The sequence below is a fragment of the Rhinolophus sinicus genome, linkage group LG05 (genome assembly GCF_036562045.2).
Source record: "Rhinolophus sinicus isolate RSC01 linkage group LG05, ASM3656204v1, whole genome shotgun sequence".
Lineage (NCBI taxonomy): Eukaryota > Metazoa > Chordata > Mammalia > Chiroptera > Rhinolophidae > Rhinolophus > Rhinolophus sinicus.
Genome location: NC_133755.1, coordinates 131,095,931 through 131,117,986, shown reverse-complemented (window position 1 = coordinate 131,117,986; position 22,056 = coordinate 131,095,931). Strand labels below are relative to the sequence as shown.

Below are 22,056 nucleotides of genomic sequence, written 5' to 3'. Positions count from 1 at the left end.
AAAATGCTTATCATACTCAATTTCACCACACCCTAATTGGTCTCCACCCACAGTGTGAAAAATACTGTCCCAAGCTACCTCAGAACACTAATCTATGAATAACTTTTAAGCATGCCGAATCTTTGAAAAAATGATTATAAGTTTTACAATAATTGCAATGTCACAATGATAATAGAAATGGAAAATACAAATTATTTCATCTTGTAAAATTGAATTATTGCAATTTTGGCTGTATGTTTCTATTTGGTACATACATGTGAATATGTATGTGTACATATACATATACATGTAATAGAGAAATGCTTTTAGCTGTTATGCAAAACTGGTGGTTCTCTGGCATTAAACAAAAACATTTTTACTCTAAATGTTTCTGCTTCACCCCAAAAAAACTCCATGAAGAACATATGCGGCTTGGTGCCAGTAGGTTCTGGTAGTGCCTTGGGGCCAAAATAATCTTTCTCTTTCCAATCACAGGAGAAAGAATTGAAGTCAGTAAACGTTTAATACAATGCCACCGTGCAGCTTTGGAGGCGTGTAACATGGAAAAACAAAACCTGAACTGGCTTGCTTCCCAACTGACTGCCCACTCGCGAATTGGCACTACCCCCACAAGACCAAACCACGCGGGCTCCAGCCCTGAACTGGCGCGAAGGTCTCGCGAGAGCCTAGTTCCCAGGCACTATCAGTGCGTCCACGGGCTGTCTCCTCCCAGCCGGCTTCCTCCGCCACGGCGGGGGCGGGCCGGAACTTTTATCCATAGGAACCGGTTTACACAGTAGAGTGTTGCCGGCCGGCGTCAAGAAGAATTGGGTGCCATCCTCTTCCTCTCACCGTCGCCGCCGCGGAGCGGAGCCGAGCAGATCAGATCGAGGAGCGCGGTTACCGGGCGGGCTGGGTCTATGGTCGCTCCGCGGGCCGCTCCGCCGGCTGGTGCTTTTTTATCAGGGCAAGCTGTGTTCCATGGCAGGGAACTTTTGGCAGAGCTCCCATTAGTAAGTGATCTTCCGTCTTCTCACCCTGGGCTGGCTCTTGGGGGGCGGTGCGGACGGGGCCTGCGACTCCCGTTGGCCTGGATCCTGGCCCCTGTCCCGAGTGCCGCGGAGTCTCCCGGGAGGCGGCTGCGGCCGGAAGCGGGATGCGTTTTTCTCTGGCAACTCCTCTCTCCCCGCCCCCTGGCCGGGTTTGGAAGGTGGGGAAGATCTGCTAGCGGGAAAGGTGGGGGAAGGGGGTTCAGTCTACGAGGTAGGAAGGTTCGGGATTTTAATTTCGTATTTTTGGATTAGCTAGGCCTGGAAGGGAGTGGGGTAGGATGGGGTGGGCACAGGTATGGGAAATGTGACCCAGTTCGGGACTGTGAGGCTGGCTCTTCAGGACAGTTGTGGGTCATTTTTTTGCCTCGGATCTCTTCAGTGGGTTGGCATCGCAGTCTTTTGTCACTCACTTTCTGTCTTGAGTGGATTTAATATTATTTTGAGGAGAGGGGGAGCCAGACTTATTTCTTCACATTAACTGATTCCTGCCACTACCTTATGCCTACGTGGAGTGTTATGTTGGTAAGGTATGGGGCAGGTGCTCTCAGAATTTATCCATTTCATTGGTCTGTGCCTTATATTTTAAATCTGTATTTTCCATTGATGTTGCCTATTTCTTTAACGTTTTTCAGAAGTTTTTGTTTCTGTCAGTGACCATGGAAGAGCTAGAGTAATATTTAAAATATTTTCCCCTAAATCCATTTGGTTAAGCAGTCAGGACGGTGGGTGACCGGACTAAGTGAATTTTGACTAGATTTTTCAAGTACAGTTGGAAGACGAACACAACCTGATAAAGATTGTATCTTAGTGTAAATTATTTTTAATGTTAAGAGAGCATTAGTAACTGTAATTTAGATTTGATTCTGTGAAAAAGATGGATTTCTGTTGTTCATTCTTTTAGCCCTTTGCAGGAGGAAAAAAGGAACAATGGGCTTGGAAACTATTTTCAGAAATCAAGTTTTTCTCTTGCTCTAGAGTGATTCTGTGGAGATGAAATGCTATAGAAGCTTTACTTCTGACCATATTTTTCTTTTACATTTTACTCACTTGAGTATTTGCTTGGGCAAAATTCAAATACAGGAAGTTTAGACAGTGGAGAGGAGGTATTCTGATGAACTTTGAAAGAAGGTGTGAGAATTAACAGGTAGCTAGCTAGCTGCTGATTGTCAGAATTTATATGTTTTTCAACTTAAAATAAAAAGGTCCTCCCCCCTTTTGATAAGCATTATGCCACAGTGAGAATGCTTATCAAAAGAGGGGCAGGATTTATTTTATAAAAACAATTTTTTTTCACATTTCAAGTATAAAGTTATTACAACATTAAATGTGCTGTTTTGAATCGCCTTGCCTTCCAATTCAGATAGTCTTGGTGGAAGGGGGCCACTTGCCTTTCTCAAATTCTTTGAGAAGCATGGAGTCCCTCCTCTGTAAAAGGTAACAAGTATGAAAGACAAGACAGTTCTGGAAAAACAAAATAATTATGAAAGCCGTTGTTTTAGGTGCTTTTGGTGAAAGGAAAATTGATGTGAAATATGCTGTATTTCATGACTCTAAGATGCACATTTGAGTATTTCTGAAATCAGCATGGCATAATAGTGAATCTTAAAATCAGTGTCATCTTTGATGAAATGAGGTATTTATAAGTTTTGGTTTATACTCCATACTATGCGCTGTGAGGAAAAACTTAAATATTTGTGAAATTAATTTTTTTAAAAACAAAATGACTAGAGATGAAATTAATAATAATTCTGGAACAAAACAAATCACAGTATTTTCTAGAAAGTTGTATTAGAACACAACACATTCTTTGACTATGATGCAGTCAAACTAGAAGGACACTAAATACTTCCTAGGTAGACTGAATGGATTAATGAACAGGTTACAAAAATTAAAAATACAAAATTAACTCTGGGTACTTTGTTGTATCAAAGAGGAAACTGAAAATACAGTTACATAATATCAAGGAAATAACATAATGACATCAATGTATATCCATATATTGTAGGCAAAGCCAAATTTGTAATAAAATTAACATCCTGAATAACTTAGAAATAAAAATAGATCAAATATTCTCCTTAAGAATATTAAAAAGGAAACAGTGACATAAACCTAAGGAAAAAAAGAAGAGTAAAAGTAACACTGATATTAATGTATTAAAAAGAAAAAAAATAGCCAGAAATTACGTAAGAGCTGGTTCTTTGGAAGGGAAAACCAAAACAGTAGACTAAACTGCTAGTTGAATCCAGGTGAAAAGGGATAATACAAAAACACAAAATTAGGAATGAAAAAGGTAAACCCAGATGTACCTTTGGGTTCTCTCCATGGTAATAAATTTGAAAGTCAAAATAAATTAAGAAAGTTAGAGCACTACTCCTTAAAAAATGCTCCAAGCCCACATTATTTCATGAGTAATTTTTTTCCCCACTATCAAGAGGTCCTGATATTGAAATTGTTCTAGTTCACATGGGAAGAAAGAAAGCTTTCCAGTTTTCTTTATGAAGCTACAATACAGTTTTCTTTATGAAGCTGGTAAAATCTAGCAAAAGTACTAAAAACAGTCTCACTTTTGAATATTGATACAAACATTATAAAGTATTACCAAGTGGAATCCAATATACCTTAAAAGTATAAAAAAATGATAGTGATTTTATTGTAAAAATAGTGAATAGTAGGAAATCTGTTAATAAACAGTGAAAGCATCACAAAGACGTAATAAAATGTAACATATATTCTTGACTAAAACTCTTAACTAAAAGAGGGTGTTTTCTGAACATGATAAAAACGTCAAAGCATAAAGAGATATTTAATGGGGAAACATTAGGAAAATTACTGTGCCTTTTTAACATTGTTTTAATATGCCACTGAATGCAATTGATAGAATGAGATACAAAAAGAATGATAAAGTTGTCCGTATACAGAGATAAAATTTAAAACTTCAGTTAATTTAATTATTAGAAATAATAAAGGTTTAATAAGCTCACCAGTTACAGAATATCAAAATAGAAAGCCTTCCTTTAAATGAATGATAGAAAAATGTAATTTACAGTAATGAGAGAAAATATAAAATACTCAAGAATAAACTTAAGAAATGTACAAGACCTACAGGAAGAAAACATTTTAATTCCATAGTAGAGCATAAAGATTTTAGTAAATGGGATTTGATTTCTTGCATTGTAAAGGTATCATTTTTCCCTATATTGATTTTTAAATTTAATGCAATCCCAAACAGAATTTTGAATGGATTTTCTCTTTTGGGACTTGACATTTAGGTCTTCGAATAAAAATTACAATACAATACCCAGAAATTTTTCTGAAAAATATAATAAGCAAAGAAGGGGTGTTTTCTATACCAGATTTTAATTATTTAATTTAACATGTTTTAAAATACCATGGCATAGGAATAAGAAAAACAAATTAAAATAGGAAATTATAAAGAAGATCCAAATACAATGATAAAATTATACATCAGGAAATACTTTGTGTACCAAAATGAATTCCAGATGGATCACAAATTGAAAGAAGAAGCCTTAAGGGTATTAGAAAATATGAGTGAATATGTATATATATATATATATAAAATGATATGTGTCATTTGGTGTCAGGGAAGGCCTTCTCATGGGTGACAAGCATAAAATCGAAGTAAAATATGGGTGTATTTGAATATATGATTCAGATTTCTGTATTACAAATAATTAAATATTGTGAGATCATGATGAACTTGGAAAATGTTTGCAGTATATTTGACAGACAAATGATTTATTATCCATAATATACAAACTTTAGATCAGAAGAATCTTTTTTTTATTATTATTAGTTTCAGGTGTACAAAACAATATGGTGACTAGACATTTACAAACTTCACAAAGTGATAACCCCAAGTCATCACCCGTCTGACACTGTACATAGCTATTACATTATCGTTGACTATATTCCTTGTGCTATACTTTACATTCTGTGACTATATATTTTTTTAAATTATGGTTGACATTCAGTATTGTTTTATATTAGTTTCAGGTTACAGCGTAGTGGTTAGGCATTTATATAATTTGTGAAGTGATCCCCCCGATAAGTCTAGTACCCATCTGACACTATACATGGTTTTGACACTATATAGTTTTTACAATATTATTGACTATATTTCCCATACTGTATTTCACATCCCTGTGACTAATTTATAACTACTAGTTTGTAGTTCATAATCCCTTCACCTTTCTCACCTTTCCCCCCAAGCCCCCTCCCATCTAGTAACCATCAGTTTGTTCTCTGTATCTGAGTCTTTTGTTTGTTTATTCTGTTCTTTAGACACCTCATATAAGTGAGATCATATGGTATTTGTCTTTCTCAGTTTGACTTATTTCACTTAGCATAATAACCTCTAGGTCTATCCAGAAGAATCTCTTAAAAAAAAAAAAAGATGACCATCTCATTAGAAAAATAGACATATTAGAATTATAATGTACAAAATAATTATATTTGGCCAATAAACACATGGAAAAACTTTTAACCTCAGAAGTACACTTAAAAAAACCCAAAATAATAAGATACAGATTTGCCTTAAACTTGTAAAGTACTTAACATATTGGCAGTAACCCATAGGGTTAAATATTTTAAAACACACCCGTGTATACTGTTACTAGTAGAAATGGAAATCGGTGTGACTTTTATGGAACAATTTATGTCCAAGTTACCAGCAAAACTGACCCATCACTTCTACTTCTAGGAAATTATTCCAAATATATTATTAACCAAATATATAAGAATGAATTACAAAGATACTCATGGAAGTATTACTTGTAATAGTGAAAAAATAACTTACATGTTTATCAGTAGGGATTAACTAAATAAATAATGATCCACCCATAAAGCTGTGCAGCACTTGAAAAGGATGCTGAATAATAAATTCATTGATATGAAAGACTTTCAGTACATACTGAGTGACAAAAGCAGTTTGCAGAATAGTTTTTTGGGGATCATGTCCGTTGAATATCTCTGGTTAAAAATAGTAGACTTGACTAGGCAGGAGGAGGAGGCTATCAGTTGTAATAAACTATGAAGCAGCTTTAACATGATTGTAATTGTGAGTTAGGGCAATTAAATACTCTAGTTACTCATGAACAACTGAGAAGAGATATACTTCATCAAATCTTCAGGCACTATCAATTGGTGCCAGATAATTTCACCATTATATTATGTATCACTAAGAAAGAATAAATGTACTGCCAATTAAAGGCTAAGACATCACTGATTGTAAGATGCATCTTGTTATCAAAGGCTGAGAATCAGTGAAATATGGTATAAGCTAATGACAGAGAGGAGAGAGAGACTGAGAAGAAAGAGAGAAAAGATTAGAACAGAATTTTTTTCAGGGCATGTTTACATTTATTAGTGAGATAATTCTTGGTGTTGGAGTTTCAAGGAATGTGGGAAAAGTACTGTCTTTCAAAGGTTACTTGTGCTGTATATTTCTCAGAAGCTTAATAACCTGTTTAATCTTAGAATGTTTTCTGTGACTTTGTTAGTTGATTTTCTATAGCACGTCTTCACATCTCTGCTTCTTCTAGTTTGCAATGGATTTTGGATAAACAAGATCTGTTGAAGGAACGCCAAAAGGACTTAAAGTTTCTCTCAGAAGAAGAATATTGGAAATTACAAATATTTTTTACAAATGGTAAACATTTTTTTGATTGGTTGAAATAGTGTAGTTGATTACCGCTGAATTAATGTTTTTGTGTAGTAATTTGTGATGAGCTGTTTTAGTCCTTACTTAACATTTTATTTGTACATATATTCTTTTTACAAGTCATATTCAGTTATCTTTCTTGTTAAATGATCTAAATAAGTCTTTTTTGAATCTTACATGTCAGAGACAGCTTCAAAGAGTTCATTAATCTCCCTAAGCTTTTATCATGCATTTAATTTTTTATTAAATTTATTGGAGTGACATTGGTTAATTATATAGGTTTCAAGCGTGTAAACCCAATTTAAGATTGTCTAAAGCAGATTGCCTTGAGGATAAAGGATTCTTTGGATTGACTTTCTATATTGGACATTCCTGTCTTACAAATTTGCTTTGGCGGGAAGGGAATTTAGAGGCTTCAGAAGATCCTTGTTCTGGGCACATGGTAGCTTAGTTACATGATCTTTCTAACCTTCAGTTCACTGTTCTGCAAACCTACCTCTCTATTGTTTTGAGGATTCATTATGGATTTTTAAATAAACTTTATAAATCAGTAGTTATGAGTTTAATAGGTGTTTATTTTTTTTAAATATTCTAAATACGAAAGGCATTGATAAAACTTAGAATATAGAGGAGAAAAATCTATCATTCAACCTCCGTAACACAAGAATAGTGTTTGCTGTAGGGCAAGTTCTATTTTTTGTTGTTGTTTATGCATACCTATATACTTTATCAAATTTACAAATTTTAGTACTGTGATCCAAATGGAGCTTTATAGCATGTGCAGGTTTTTCTCTGTTAAAAATGAATGTAGTTATGATTTAATCACATGGAACTTAGTGTTCAATGTTAATATTATAATGCTACCAGAAGATACATTTAAAACTTTATTTTTCTTTTAGTTATCCAAGCATTAGGTGAACATCTTAAATTAAGACAACAAGTTATTGCCACTGCTACAGTCTATTTCAAGAGATTCTATGCCAGGTAGGACTGTTTTATTTTGCGAATGTGTTGTGCTTGTTTGAGACTCTTATCTAATTTTGATGAACCTTAGTATAAATGAATCATGTGTTTGCCATAGTTATCTTGATTTTTTTTCTGGTGTGTTTTCTACATTTAACTTTCTATTACCATTTTTTAGGTATTCTCTGAAAAGTATAGATCCTGTATTAATGGCTCCTACATGTGTGTTTTTGGCATCCAAAGTAGAGGTAAGAAATAATTTTGTTTTTCATCAAAGAATCTGTCCCAATTTTCATATTACCTATTTAAAAATAATAACAGATGGTGATTTATGCAAAATCAAAGAAATACACACGTAACTTTACATATTCATTTAACACTTACCTACCACTTACTGTGTATCCAGTGTTATTTTAAGTACTTTTACAACTATAATTGACTTAATTCTCATAACAAACTATGAGATATATAGTAGTTCTGTCCTCATAAATGAGGAAACTGAGCCACAGAGAGATTAAGAAACTTGCCTAAGATCATAGAGCTGGCAAGCAGCAGAGCCAGTATGTGAACGCTGGAAGTCTAGCTCCTAATTCCATGCTCTTAACTGCTTTGCTTGCCTACCTCTAAGACATCTATTGTTTGGCACTAAGTAGTATTCCATAAGTACCGCAGCTTCTTACTATAACCTGGGAATGTCCCTCCTTCTCTCCCATATGCTTCCTATGTCTGCTGTCTTCCCTCCTTGCCTTCTGATGGTTGGCTGCCTACCAAGCCAGAGGGAAGGCAAGGATTAAGGGGGTTTCTAGGTATGTCGATTGTATTAAGAAATCATTTCGGCATGAAGGTAGAGAAATTAGGTGAGAGAAAGAGAAGAGATATGGGAACTTGTCGCTGAAACCAAATCTCTGCTCACCTTGTTTACCTTTTCAGTATTTTTGAGAGAGCTCAGGTAAAATCCAGAAAATAGTTGCAGATATTGATTGGTTTTCATAATTCATAACACTCTAGCACAGGGGTGTCCAAACTTTTTTCAACGTTTTTTACCAAGGGTCATATGCGGTAAAATACACAAACAGTCGGGCCACTCACTCGAGGCGAAGTATGTATTGCCTCACCTGGTTTATTTAAGTAAACTAAATATATTTTTGGAATTTGCTGCGGGCCAATAAAAAATGGATTGCGGGCCGCAGTTGGCCCGTGGGCCGCAGTTTGGACACCCCTGCTAGCATCGTGAAGCTTTTTTATTATGTTTATATTTTTTGATTATGTATTTAGAATAGTAATTGTATTCTTGAATGTTAAATGTAATTTTAACCTAGTGAGTTTACATTCCTTTTAGTACTCATTTTGAATTTTGTTTTAATCATTATCTAGGATTATTCATGACATCTTTCCTACTTATCTAAAATAATGAGAGTTGACTGTATTCGAAATTATATTAAGACAAGCTTTCTAGAGGTTTAAGGTTTTCTAATTCTAAGTGATAGTTTAAGGAGGCAGAACCAGCTTTGTTGTTATTAAGTTCTTTGATGGAAAAAGAAATATTTATTAATCGGCTTGTATTATGGGCTGGTTTTTCCAAATACTACCATGTAATTTTTTGTATCTGAAGTACAACCAGTATGGGAATCTAGAGAAAATTTTTATAAACTTCTACTCTTACAGATTAAGTTGGGGATTTTAATTTGTTTTGTTTCTTAATATATTTTGTTATATGATTTACTGAGTAGAACCCTATTTTATGATTTACTGAATGAAAGTTTTCACTTGAAGAATTTTGGATAAAAAATTATTCCTACAAAAAAATGTACCATTTGGTTATACCATTATATTTTTTATCTTTAACTATGACCAAGTCTTTCTGTATGTTGTCCAGTTGTGTGGGAATTGTAGAAAATGGCACTTAAGAAGATGTCTCAGGTGTTCGTTCACCTTTTAGTTTCAGTTATTATGGTATGTGGTTTAAATGTGAATATAGATACATATACTCACATCATGCCCCTGCTGCCCTCCTTTTCCAATAAGGATGTGGGTTGAACGTATTTGAATAGACTAGATTTAGTTTTGTTTCTATTGTAGAATAAGGAACCAATTCTTGATTTTTCTGTTTTAAAATGAAGTGAAGGCTTTAGTAATCTAGGTTAGTCAAATTAAATGAGACAATATATGTAAGGTGGATCACCCCATAAATTTCAGTTATATTTGCAATGGTGGTCTAAAAAGTTCAAAGAGGAAATGGGAACTGACATTAGAAGTCTCAGTCTATATCATCCTTGTCTTCCTGTTCCAAAAAGAATAATTGTTGGTGTGGTCTTTTGAGCTCTTTTGGTGATATTAAAGTTTATCTTCAGAGATTCACCTGTTTTGTTATCAAATGGCATGAAATATTTGTTAGACCAGGTTCAACTGAATAAGAAGCATACTTAATATTCTTGCAATTAAGCATAGAATCTAAACAATCTCCTTGGAAATTGAGTGCAGAAAACTGTCACTGTCACTTTAGAGCTTGAATTCTAATTTGATACGTTTCAATGATGTTAAATTATAAAATTATTTAAACACCTGTCTTAAATTGTAACAGGAAAGGTAATACATTTAGAGATTTAAGTATATCATATCTAAAATCCCCAAGTGGGTAGAAGATGAACAGATTATAGGGAAACATAGGATATACTTTGTTTTAAATAGACCTCAGATACCCTTAGGTTCATTGGGTTTCTATGTACCTGATTTCATCTACTTTTCTTTCTCTAGGAATTTGGAGTAGTCTCAAATACAAGATTGATTTCTGCTGCTACTTCTGTATGTAAGTGCAAAAAGTATATCCTGCTTTAAGGATGTAATTCTGAAGAACTATAGGACATAGATTTTTTTTTTTCTCTATAAAATAAGTATATTGTATGTTTTTCTTTTTTTTGTGATTATATAACTTTTTTTTATTAGTTTCAGGTGCACAAAACAATGTAATAGTTAGACATTTATCCTTTATATCCCTCACACAGTGATAACCCCCTTCCCTCCATCTACTACCCCTCTGACATCGCACACAGCCATTACATTTCCACTGTCTCAATTCCTAATACTGTACTCCGCTTCTTGTAACTATATATTTGTATAAAATTATAGTTGGCATTCATTATTGTTCCGCTTCAGCTTCAGGTGTACAGTGCAGTGATCAGGCATCTACATCTTCCCTGAGGTGGTCTCGCTAACGAGACAGTTGTCCATCGGATACCCTACAAATTCGCAAATTGACTTTCGTAACCCTGTGGCAAAGATTTTTTTTCAGTTTTGAGACCTGTGAGAAATTAGTTGGGTTTATTAAATCTCCTGAGGTCACCTTTATGTATAGTGTATTTAGCTAAAAATAGTTTAAATACAAGAATTTTAAAACCGTAGTATTGACTCTTAAGACATTACTTTTAAAGTTAAAAAATGGATAGTAACTATTGATCCAAAAACATCGACTCAGTGGCTTTTATTTTTATAATAAGGGTTAAAGAAAAACTATATTTCCCAGTTTTATTGTGCTTTATTGCTTCCTAATGACTAGCCATTGTGTCATTCTTGTGGGTGGAGTAAACTATTTCTTTTGCGACGGTAATGTATGTTTTTGATGGGAATTATGTATTTTCCCTCCATATTGAAAAACGTGCCGAAAATACTGCTGAGTCTGTAGTCAGTAGAGCTAATTCTAAAACCCAGTTCTGTCACTAAGCAGCAGCTGAATAACCTTGAGCAAGGTGTTTTACCTTTTGGCCTTAGCTCTTATCTAAGAAGATGGGGTTTAGTTGCCTGTGAGTTATGACAATAAAGGAAATAACATTGTAAAATAGTGATTGTAAAGTATTGTATACAAGGACTAACATGCCATGCTCTGTCTTCATAGGTTAAGCAAAAAGACATCACCTAACAAAAGATAATTCAGATTTTTATTTATTTATTTATTTATTTTACCTCTGTGATCTTACACAGAAGAGGGAGAAGGCTTTTGTGTTTTTAAGTTTGTGAGCCAGACTCATTTTATATTTTTGGGTCATTCCCCTTTCTGAGAAGAGTGTAATAATCTAGTTAAATCTTTTCTGTGCCATATCTTATTTTTTTAGGGATAGAAGAATAGTCATTTTGCCACAGAATTTAATAGACCAAATATATGACATTGATGAAATATTGAATTGCCCTCTGGAAAATCAAATTATTGAAAAATTATAAAACTCAGCAACCTTAATAGATACGTTTTCAAATTTACTAAGGGAGACACGAAAGGAAGGATTAAGTATAAATTTTCTGATGTCAAGTTTAAATGGTTTAGGTTTCAAATCTTGGCAGACATATGTTGCATATCTAAAATAGCTATTAGGATAATCAATTTACAAAATGAAACTTTTTGAAAATACAGTACATAAAAAAAATTAAATTCTTTTTAATCTGCATGAGGTCACTTGGGCTTTGTACAAATGGAAGGGATTACAGAACAGATCTTCTAGAACCTGTCAGCAGTCACTTGATTGAATGAAATGTTACATCATAAAGACTTGAATACAATTATATCAAATAGTAATTAAATGATTTACACTAATACCATTTTGAGGAGTTGGAGGATTGATAATAGTTTTCTTATGTGTACTTTCTTAGTGACTAAGAAGATTAGTAGCTGTATGTATGTGTTTTTGTGTGGTATGAAAAAAGCCTTAGAGACCTTTGCACATATATTCATGCTTTCATTAAAATATATCTTTTGATAAATACTCGTTTATTATAAAAAAGTTTAGAGAGTACAGATTAGTAAAAATCTTTTAAGTCTCAGAGATAACCACTGTTAACATTTTTTGGTTGTATTATCTTTCTAATTTATTTATATCTATATTTATAAATATATACATATATATTTGTGAACTCATACAACTTGTGTTCCTTCTAAGCTAAATTACTGAAGAATAAAACAATACCATCTAGAGCTGGAAAGATTTTAGAGATGATAAGAGCCAGTGCTTTTTTTTTTAATCCCCTTTTTGTTAAAGCTGCAGAACCCTTAATATGATAAATATATAATTGAGGCTCTGTGATTGTAATACAGTGGGGGCCCAGGGCTTCCTGCCACTCACTCTTTCTCCTTGCCTGAAGACAAACAGAAAATCTGGATCCCTAACATCGCCAAGCGCCCCTACTAGGAATGATTTAGCCCTACCTCTAATAGTCTACACTGTGTTAAAGATATTTTCGGTTAATTCACTTTCCCATTTTCTCAGTTTAAGTTGTTTTTTTGTTTTCTGCAGTAAAAACTAGATTTTCATATGCCTTTCCAAAGGAATTTCCTTATAGGATGAACCATGTGAGTATATTGTATAAAGTAAAACTATTTGTCAAAGTTGCATATATTAGCTCCATTTTATATTAGAATAAATTGAAGTCACCTAGAAATGGCAGTTTAAAATACTATAAGAATATAGACTTTAATTCTAAGTAAAGCTGAATTGCTTCTACCATTTTTAAAGGTACTCCATAGCATTGGTTATAAACCTTGGGTTCCTATTGAATCACTTTGGGAACCTAATAATACTGATGTCAGGTCCTCTCCAGACCAGCTAAATAAGAATTTTCAGGCTTGAGGCCTGGGGCTGGTATTTTCTAAAAGCTTCCAGGTGATAACTAGTGTGCAGTTGGAGCTAACTACTATAATGGAATAGTACGAAAACCATATTTGAAATTTTACATTGTTTTAGAAGATGGATTTCTATTGATATTTTAATAGGCATGTCCTTTTTCCAACTGGCAAGAGATTTCTTCATTCTATTTAAATTGTATTTTTTGGTTTCGTTTTTAGTATTCTTTCCTTTTACTGACTTATAATGTAGCAGCATTTAAGTGAAGATAATTGTGTTTTTGCATTTGTTGAATGGAAAGTATATTGGAAAATCTGAAGTATATGTAGGATATTTTAAATAAATATAAGTAATAAGAATGCTTAGACTTCCACTTCTGCCCCCACTGAAATTAAAGGCATTTGGTGATTTGCTCAGGGGAAAAAAAAGAATGCTTATATGAGGCTGGTTTTTCCTTTTAAGAATTAAAGTGCTTTATAATCATAATTGTATATATAGTAAAAGTTATTTTTATTGTATATGTTCATTCTAGTATAATGACTATGTTTATTTTCTTGATTTAAAATTTTAGTAATTTTTTGTGATAAATTACTGTCTGTAAATTATTAGACTAAGTAGACTCATCTAATTGCGTTTCACGTTGACATTTATAATCTTTTTTTAAACAGATATTAGAATGTGAATTCTATCTTTTAGAACTAATGGTAAGTATATTTCTTCCCTGTGCTTAATAGAGTAAAACTTACTTTCAAATTTAGTGAAGTCAGAAATTATTTAAAGAAACGATTTGTAGGGAGGTACATTTTAAAACCATCCAAGTGATACATGAAGCCATAGTACATACTAGCATCATCACCTGTATCCTCTTGGAAGCCTGTAAAATAATTTGTATGTCCTACTTAGGATGGGAATATTTTTCTGTTCTATAGTAACTATAATAAAAGGATTACAAGCGAACCAATGAGGACATTAAACCACTGTCAGTTATTTGCACAATTTGTGTATGTGTGTGGTGTTATTTAAAGATAGATTATGTCTTTGGCAGAATTCTGCTCCTCCAGTTGGGAATTACGGATTTATAGGCTAATAAGAGGTTTCAGTGTGTTGCAGATGTGACACTTTGAGTCTCTAAGGGAATGGATGCTGACTGACTGCCAACCGATTTACCAAGGTATATTCCAGAGAGAGCACTGCCTTTACTATTAGAGTGTAGGGCTGCCATACTGCTTGCTTAAGAGAATAAGAGGGAAGCAAGCATGAGTTAGAGAAATACATAATTATAAACCAGTTGGGTAATGATAAGGTTTTTGTGTTGTAATAAATCTGTTTTTATACATACACATTTTTTAAACTGTTTCTAGGATTGTTGCTTGATAGTGTATCATCCTTATAGACCTTTGCTCCAGTATGTGCAGGACATGGGCCAAGAAGACATGTTGCTTCCCCTTGCATGGTAATTAGAACAGAAGTTATTCATAGTGTAACATGTTATGAGCTAGGAAGATTGACAATTAAATATTAACTTTAGCATTTTTAAAGTAATTAAATTGGTGCCCCAAGATATTTTATGTTGAGCAAAATATCTACTTGTTTAATTTTAATAACTATTGGTACAAATGCTAAAATGATAAGGATCTTTAAATTATCTGTTTGATTAATATTTCCATTAAAATTTGATTATTATGAAAAACAGACTGTTTACATAAAAAGACAGTTTATCTTTAAAATTATCAGAATACTTTTTAGTGGTATTCAACATACATATGAATTCGCTGTATAATTTCTGGTTCCCTATCTGATTTTCTAATTTTTTAAAAATTAGAAAAAGATCTGTTTGTAATTTATTGTGAGCTTTTAAATTTTTAAATATAATTTTATTCATTAAAAATGCTTAATACTGACACATTCATGTATTCATCTTTTCCCCTTGATGTTTTCACCTTTATATCTGCTTCAGTAATATAAAAGAGAAATAAATGTGTACAAAGATGGGAAATATAGCCCTTTTTGGGGGGAAATGTACAGTCATATGAGGTAGTTCTGGTTTCAGTAATAATATGATTTACATTTCTATAGGAGGATAGTGAATGATACCTACAGAACGGATCTTTGCCTACTGTATCCTCCTTTCATGATAGCTTTAGGTATGTAAGTGTGGTGCACCTTTATTAGTGAAATTGTTACAAACCTATTCAGGTCATCCTGAAATAAATTTCACCCTATTGTACTTTATGTTTTTATGTCCCATGAAGTAATAGACTAATCCTTGCATGTGAACTTTCAATAATATGAACTGCAACTGTCACAAATCAGGATTATTGTCCCCCCACCCCCCTTTTTTGGTAAGTTTTTTTTTAATCATTTGAAATAATTTTAACCAGTGTTTGAATAGAACATTTTTATTTGTTTAGCAGGGGAAGTTCAGCATTAAGTCTGCTAATATTAGCTGTAACTCACATAAAATAACTGGGCCTTTTATTTCCTGAGCCCAGTTAAGTCCTCAGGTTGAGTAAAGGAGCCTCTGTGGTCTTGAATGCCTTAGTGGAGGGAGTTAGCTACCACTCTGTTGTCTGCAGAAGGCAGTCCTGGAATGGGTTTGAACACAGTCTTTGGAGTCAGATGATCCTAGGTTTAAAATTTGTTTCCTTTATAATTGTGGGAAAATTATCTAACTTGTCTGAGTTTGTTTCCTTAATTGTAAAATGTGGAGGATACTAACAACTCAATATAGAGTTGTTGCAAGAATTACATGAGATATGTTGTAGAGCACCAAATACTGCCTGCCATGTTAGGCACTTGTTAGTTTCTGTTCCCTTCTATTGATATCTATGACTCTGTCTTCTGGATCCAGTCCTACCCCCACTGCCCCCCATTCTTTTACCAACCCAGACTGCTTGTTTTCTGTTTTTTCAATTACTCCTTAAATGTTAATATTTCTTACCCTTCTTATATCACGAATGGTAAATAGTTATATTTTTTTTGTATTGGGGTCTCCCTGAAAGCACTTGTATTTGGAAGGACTCGAAGGCGGCATCTGGGTTCAGTGAGAAGGAATGCCGACATCTGCATGGGTAGAAAGGAGGGAATAGCAGGCCATGTGCCACATCTTTGCCATCCCTCCTGTCTTTATTCTTCCTAGTAGTCTCACTGAGGCATGTGGCTTCTCTATGTGCTGAAACATTTAAATTTCTTCATTTAACCAAGATCTTACTCCTAAGTGGTTCTTTATATCCATCTTCCTTATAGATAGCGCTACTTGGCATCTCACTGGCACCTCAGACTCATGAGTAGGACTGACCTGATCACTTTCCCCTCAAATATGCTCCTTTTAACGTCTTTGCTAGCTTGGTGAATAGCACTAGTAGTTACCTTAGTTGGAACTGCAGCAGTTATGTCCTTTGATCTCCTTCGATACCTCCATCTAGTTGGTAACTGGTACCTATTGTTGAGGATTGGTAATCAATACCTCTACTAATCTCATAGCCATAGTCTCATTTCTGTCCAGGTTACCACAATAGTCTTCTTCCTGACCAGTTGGCCTCCAGCATCCCTGTTCTCAGAGAGCCAGCCAGTCTGTCTACACTTGAGCTAGGCTGGCGGTTTTCAATCAGACCTAATTTTGCTCCTTCGGGGATATTTGGCAATGTCTGGAGATGGTTTTAGTTGTCATAGCTGAGGTGGGATGTCACTGCTGTCTAGTGGGTAGAAGCCAGAGGTGTTGCTAAAGTCGCTTATAGCGCACAAGCCAGTCTCAGAATCGTCCAGCCCACAATGTCATTATTGCCACGGTGGAGAAACCTGAGCTGAAAATAGAAAAAGCTTTGTAAAATGCAGAATTCGTCCCATAAGGAAAAATTTTCACTGCTCCTCCCAATTTTTGGATAAAATCCACAGCCTCTATTTACATTTATATACATACCATTCTCTGTTCCCACGCTCACCTTTTTTTAAGACTTAGGTCAGATATCACCTTTTTAGCACTAGCGTCCCTCCAACCAAACCTTCTATATCATTTCACTCGGGATTAGGATGTCTCCTCTATCTCTAGTGTACTCTACATGTGCTCTTATGGCATTTCCCACTGTGTTTTAATTACCTGTTGTTATAATTTCAGTCGTTTGGCCTCTCAGTTCTTCCTGGACCTAAGCCCTACTTTATAGCTTCCTTCATTTGACTTGGAGCAACCAGTGCATCAGTTCACGTTTGAGTCACTGTTTGCCTAGAATGTCATCCTTAGCAAAATCATACGTGTAACCACCAAGGAATATAACTCTTCACAAGCTGGAATAGGATCAGGTAGCCAAGCTGCTCAGTAGGAATTATATTGGGCAAAATTATGATATAGATTGTTTTCCTTGGTCATTTTTACTGTTATTTGTATATGATGTATATAGTTATATATAGTACAAGATTTTTTTCTAAGCTCTATTTTATTACAACACTCAATTCTGTACTAGTGTGCCCAGTTTTCACCTAATTTGATTACATGCTAATAACTTTAAAAAGCAGAGGCAACAAACACTACTTTCAATTGACATATCAAATATAGTGAATATTGAAATTTTTCAGTATATTGAACGGCTGGGTTTTTTTGTTTGTTTGTTTGTTTTTTATCACACTGACTTCTGATTACATTTTGAGCACTACTTTATATCACTGGTCAGGGATCGTTTCCCTGCTCTAATTTCCTCATTGGATTTTTTTCCTCTCTAACATGCCCTGATTCTCAAGGCAGCTGTACCATGCCAGGCACACAGTGAGCAGCAGGGGATGTCAAGGACCTTAATATAGTCTCGTCATGTTTTCTGTCTATATCACATTAAATTGATGGCATAGTCAGGAGTAACTGAACCTATGCAATTTTAAAAGAGAATAGTGGAAAATATATGTGAAAATTTTAAGTGAAAATATTACCGTTAGTTCTGAGTCCATACATTGCATGTTTGTAGTTAAACGTGGGTCTTTGTTTCTTGTTTTCTTTCCAGCTTGCCTACATGTAGCCTGTGTTGTACAGCAGAAAGATGCCAGACAGTGGTTTGCTGAGCTTTCTGTGGATATGGAGAAGGTATTCTTTAAAATTCCCTTAGACGAATATAAACTTAAAACATAGCCTCTATCCTTTAAAAATGGTTTTTGCCCATTTTTCTACCTTTCCAAAGTTAAGTGTACTGAGGTGAAGAAAAAGGGCTAATTTGGAAACAGATTTGTAGCTGCCAATTTTTAAGCACCTTAACTTATGTGTACAGTAGTTAACAGACAATCCAAACGTCTTTTGTGCACTACCTCCCATTAAATTGTTTGAAACAATTGGCATTAAAGGAACGTACGCTATAGTGGCAAACTCCTTCGTGATTTAGACCTCTATTCCTAGTAGTACCTTACTATATTATTTTGGTTTAAGATATCAGCAGATAGAAAGAAACCAACTGCAGAGAGATGGGTAAGGATGAATAGGGCCTACCTGTTAAAAGATGAGAGGCTAGGAGGAAAAGCCAGAATAGCAATGTGGTGAAAATAGTGCTTTCATATTTATCAGGATTGTCTAATCTAACCTGAATACTTAAGGATAAAAACACTATCTTTTCACTGTTTTCTGAGCGATGCCTACTGTGTGCTGTGTATTCTTTCCATATTAAATGCTGTTTGATATTGCCAGTGAGAATTTTTCAATATTTTCTTCTAGATTTTGGAAATAATCAGGGTTATTTTAAAACTATATGAGCAGTGGAAGAATTTTGATGAGAGAAAAGAGATGGCAACTATACTTAGTAAGATGCCGAAACCAAAACCTCCTCCAAACAGGTACTTTGTAGAGTTTAGTTATCGGTTCCATTTAATTGTATATTTCATATGCATTATCACATTTTTTCAAAGATTACATTTTGTTTTTTTCTTAAAATTTCTTCTAAAATTTCATAATACATACTAATTTTTTGTATGTGTGGAAAGAGAAGTAGGTTTATTCAAAATGCTGGCATTCTGAGGTTGGTGGACACCTGTCCAAAATCAATCCCCCTACATACTAATTATTTTATTTTTTTAATTTGTGGTTTGATAGATTGAGACTGTCTCATTAAAAAAATTTAATCTGATAATCTATTTAGCGAGATCCTCTTTTCCTAATGCAGTGGCAGGTCTATTACAGGTATCCCTCAACATATGGCTATATATTGTACATAAAGTTAAACAGGACAGAATTAGGCGAGTCCATCTGAAATTCAGTAATAAAGAGTCCTGTAGTAGTCCCAAGTCATTTTGACTCTGTCATTTTATTTTTTCGCTACTGGCTGTTAATCCTGTTTTATAAATTTTGGTCTCAGTTTTCAAAAACTTAGATTATTGATCTGATGTAAAGATAAAGAATTTTGGCTTTTGAGTGACCCAAATGATCCATGACACACAATAACATAATTTTGCTAAAAATGCATCACTTGTGCTAAGGGGGTTTTGTTGTCATTTTAATAGGATCTGTTCATTTAGTTCAGTGGTTCTCGGCTCTCACTGTACATCTGATCATTTGGAGTAGGGAAACAAGGTCAGAAGGGAAATAAATACTGCCCATGTTAATCAGTTATCAAGAAAAATAACTGAGTTATAAAACATTAAGATAGATTTGTAAATCTGATAAGTTAATATCACTGTTTGGAAGAAATAAATACACAAGGAGCTGTTTTAAAGCAGTCATTCAAACAGCTACCTTTGGATGCATTTTTTGCAGAAATTCCCTGAGTGATTCTCCACTAGTGGCAGGGCCCGAAGCTGCAAGATGATGATGGACAAGAAAAGGCTATAATCCTCTTGCCACAGTTACTGGTATCTTCAGTTTTAGTTATTTCTATTTTAAATATTCAGCATTTTCCAGGAAATCACTATATTTCTAATTTATAAAGGTTTGCAATATTTACATATGATTTTAGTGTGCCTTTGAACAATAAATTTTTTTGGAAGAACACTTTTTGATTTTCATAACTGGTTAGTAGGAATAAGATTTTATATGTGAGATTTAATTTTATAGGAAATTTGTTCAGAAGCTCTAATCTCTATGTTGAGTGATACCTGTAATGACAATGAAATCCATACCCTAATTTAAATTTCTTTAGTGTATATGAACACTACCAGAATGCTTGTCAAGTGTAAGTTACATAAGAATAAAAACATAAAACCAAATGTTAGTCTTCTGGATTTTAATTTTTCCACATCTGTGTATTACAGTTGGGAGTGTCTTTGTCTTGTAGATTTGTACCACAGAATAACGAACTTTAAAAATTATTAGGCTTACCAGGTTGTTAAAAATGAGTCTTTTAATTGGTATAAAATCTCTTTCTTTCCCATTTGAACAGTGAAGGAGAGCAGGGTCCAAATGGAAGTCAGAACTCTAGCTACAGCCAATCTTAAAACATTCCGAAGAATTCTGTAATGGACCAGTTGGAAATAAACCATTGGACAAATTTCAGTAATGTCTTCAATGGAACACAAATGAAAAAGCTATTGCTTGTTTCTGTCAAGCATATTGGGAAGTGATTTTATTTTTGCAAAAATAAGTTTTTCCTTACTTAATTTGATTCTAGTACGTAATTGATTTAAAATATCTTGATTATAAAAGTTTGAAAAGGTTCTAAGGGGACCTACAGACAGACATTTCAAAATTAATAGCTTTTGATGATTATGAATTTTTTAATTTGGATGATAGAAATTGTAGCTTTTTATTAAGCCAGGAAACATTAAGCATAATTTGTTTAAAATTGTCTTTGGTCATTGAAAGACCGAAAAAGGACATAATAAGTCAAATATATGAGGGGTTTTTTTCCCTCCTTAAGTTAAACTTTAAAACTGTATTTAAGGAATCAAATCTTACAAAATCCTGGAAGATTTTGGTAATGATGTTGATAATTTCAGGGAAATTAATCAAGTACCTATTGATTTAAAAGTGTATTTTATTCCGTAGTTTTAGTATCTTGCCATGAAAGATACTAGCCCAGCCTAGCAGAAAAGTGCAATATGTATAGCATACTTTGACATTTTAAAAGTTATATTAATTCCGTAACCATTTTGAAATGCTGGGCAAACTTTTTTTTAAAATCCTACATGAAGTTATTTGCATTTGATTCACTGTTAATCAGGCATTTTGAAATTGGATAATTGGATAAAACGCCGTAGTATGGTTGAAATTTGGTAACATTTTAATGTTAATTTTTACTCTACTGTGAAGTTTTTTATATGACATACACACCCTAGTTTATTTTTGTGTCTTAGCGTGGATTTACAAATTTATTACAGGTATCCTGAGCCAGGAACACAATCAGGTTTCAAGTCAGTTTGATACTGGCTGTTCTTAATTCTCATATGAGCGTAGGACTTAAGACTAAATGTTATGTCAGTGGGACTGTGCTGTCTGTGGAACTTAATAAATTAATCATTTTCTTCAGACTTGAAGGAGAGTGATAACACTTGGAGTCATAGGATATTGATGTACAATTTAAGGATTAAAATTTTTTTATAAATCAATTGTGAACAATGAATTATTAAATTAAATGTTGACTTCCTAGTATAAAACTGCAAGAATAAAAATACATTCTCCAGCTATATTGACTAGTGTCTTGAATTTTTCTGTTCGAATATACCGTATGTTGTTTTTTGAGAGATAAGTATCAAAAGCCTTCCTTTAAATAACTATGAAAAGCCTTCTACAATTTGTCAAGTGAGTAATTGGAAATGGTTTATAAGCATACTTTATAGAGTTCTGCTTCCTTGTGGAGAGTATCAAATAAGGTGGAAAGGG

The 22,056-nt window shown here is 33.8% G+C and overlaps 1 protein-coding gene across 2 annotated transcripts; it reads left to right on the top strand.

The window, feature by feature from the left end:
- The first annotated feature begins 707 nt into the window (after nucleotides 1–707).
- CCNC (cyclin C) lies at nucleotides 708–21,860 on the top strand. 2 transcript variants are annotated; one of them, XM_019738874.2, is made up of 12 exons: nucleotides 708–992; nucleotides 6,593–6,699; nucleotides 7,611–7,695; nucleotides 7,853–7,922; nucleotides 10,429–10,480; nucleotides 12,951–13,006; nucleotides 13,946–13,981; nucleotides 14,639–14,730; nucleotides 15,354–15,421; nucleotides 18,263–18,342; nucleotides 18,961–19,079; nucleotides 19,996–20,600. In XM_019738874.2, exons 1-12 carry the CDS (start codon nucleotides 961–963, stop codon nucleotides 20,045–20,047), a joined length of 849 nt encoding a protein of 282 aa, XP_019594433.1. In that variant the 5' UTR covers nucleotides 708–960; the 3' UTR covers nucleotides 20,048–20,600. The 2 variants fall into 2 exon arrangements, with proteins under 2 accessions (XP_019594433.1, XP_019594432.1); XM_019738873.2 differs by lacking the exon at nucleotides 19,996–20,600 and adding an exon at nucleotides 20,618–21,860 and having other exon boundaries at nucleotides 714–992.
- Nucleotides 21,861–22,056: the final 196 nt, after the last annotated feature.

Bases quoted from the DNA above. Each gene is read 5' to 3' on its own strand.
- CCNC (XM_019738873.2), top strand. From the start codon at position 961: ATGGCAGGGAACTTTTGGCAGAGCTCCCATTA. The intron at 7,696-7,852 runs GTAGGACTGTTT...ACCATTTTTTAG, and splicing joins TTCAAGAGATTCTATGCCAG to GTATTCTCTGAAAAGTATAG. The intron at 18,343-18,960 runs GTATTCTTTAAA...ATTTTCTTCTAG, and splicing joins TTTCTGTGGATATGGAGAAG to ATTTTGGAAATAATCAGGGT.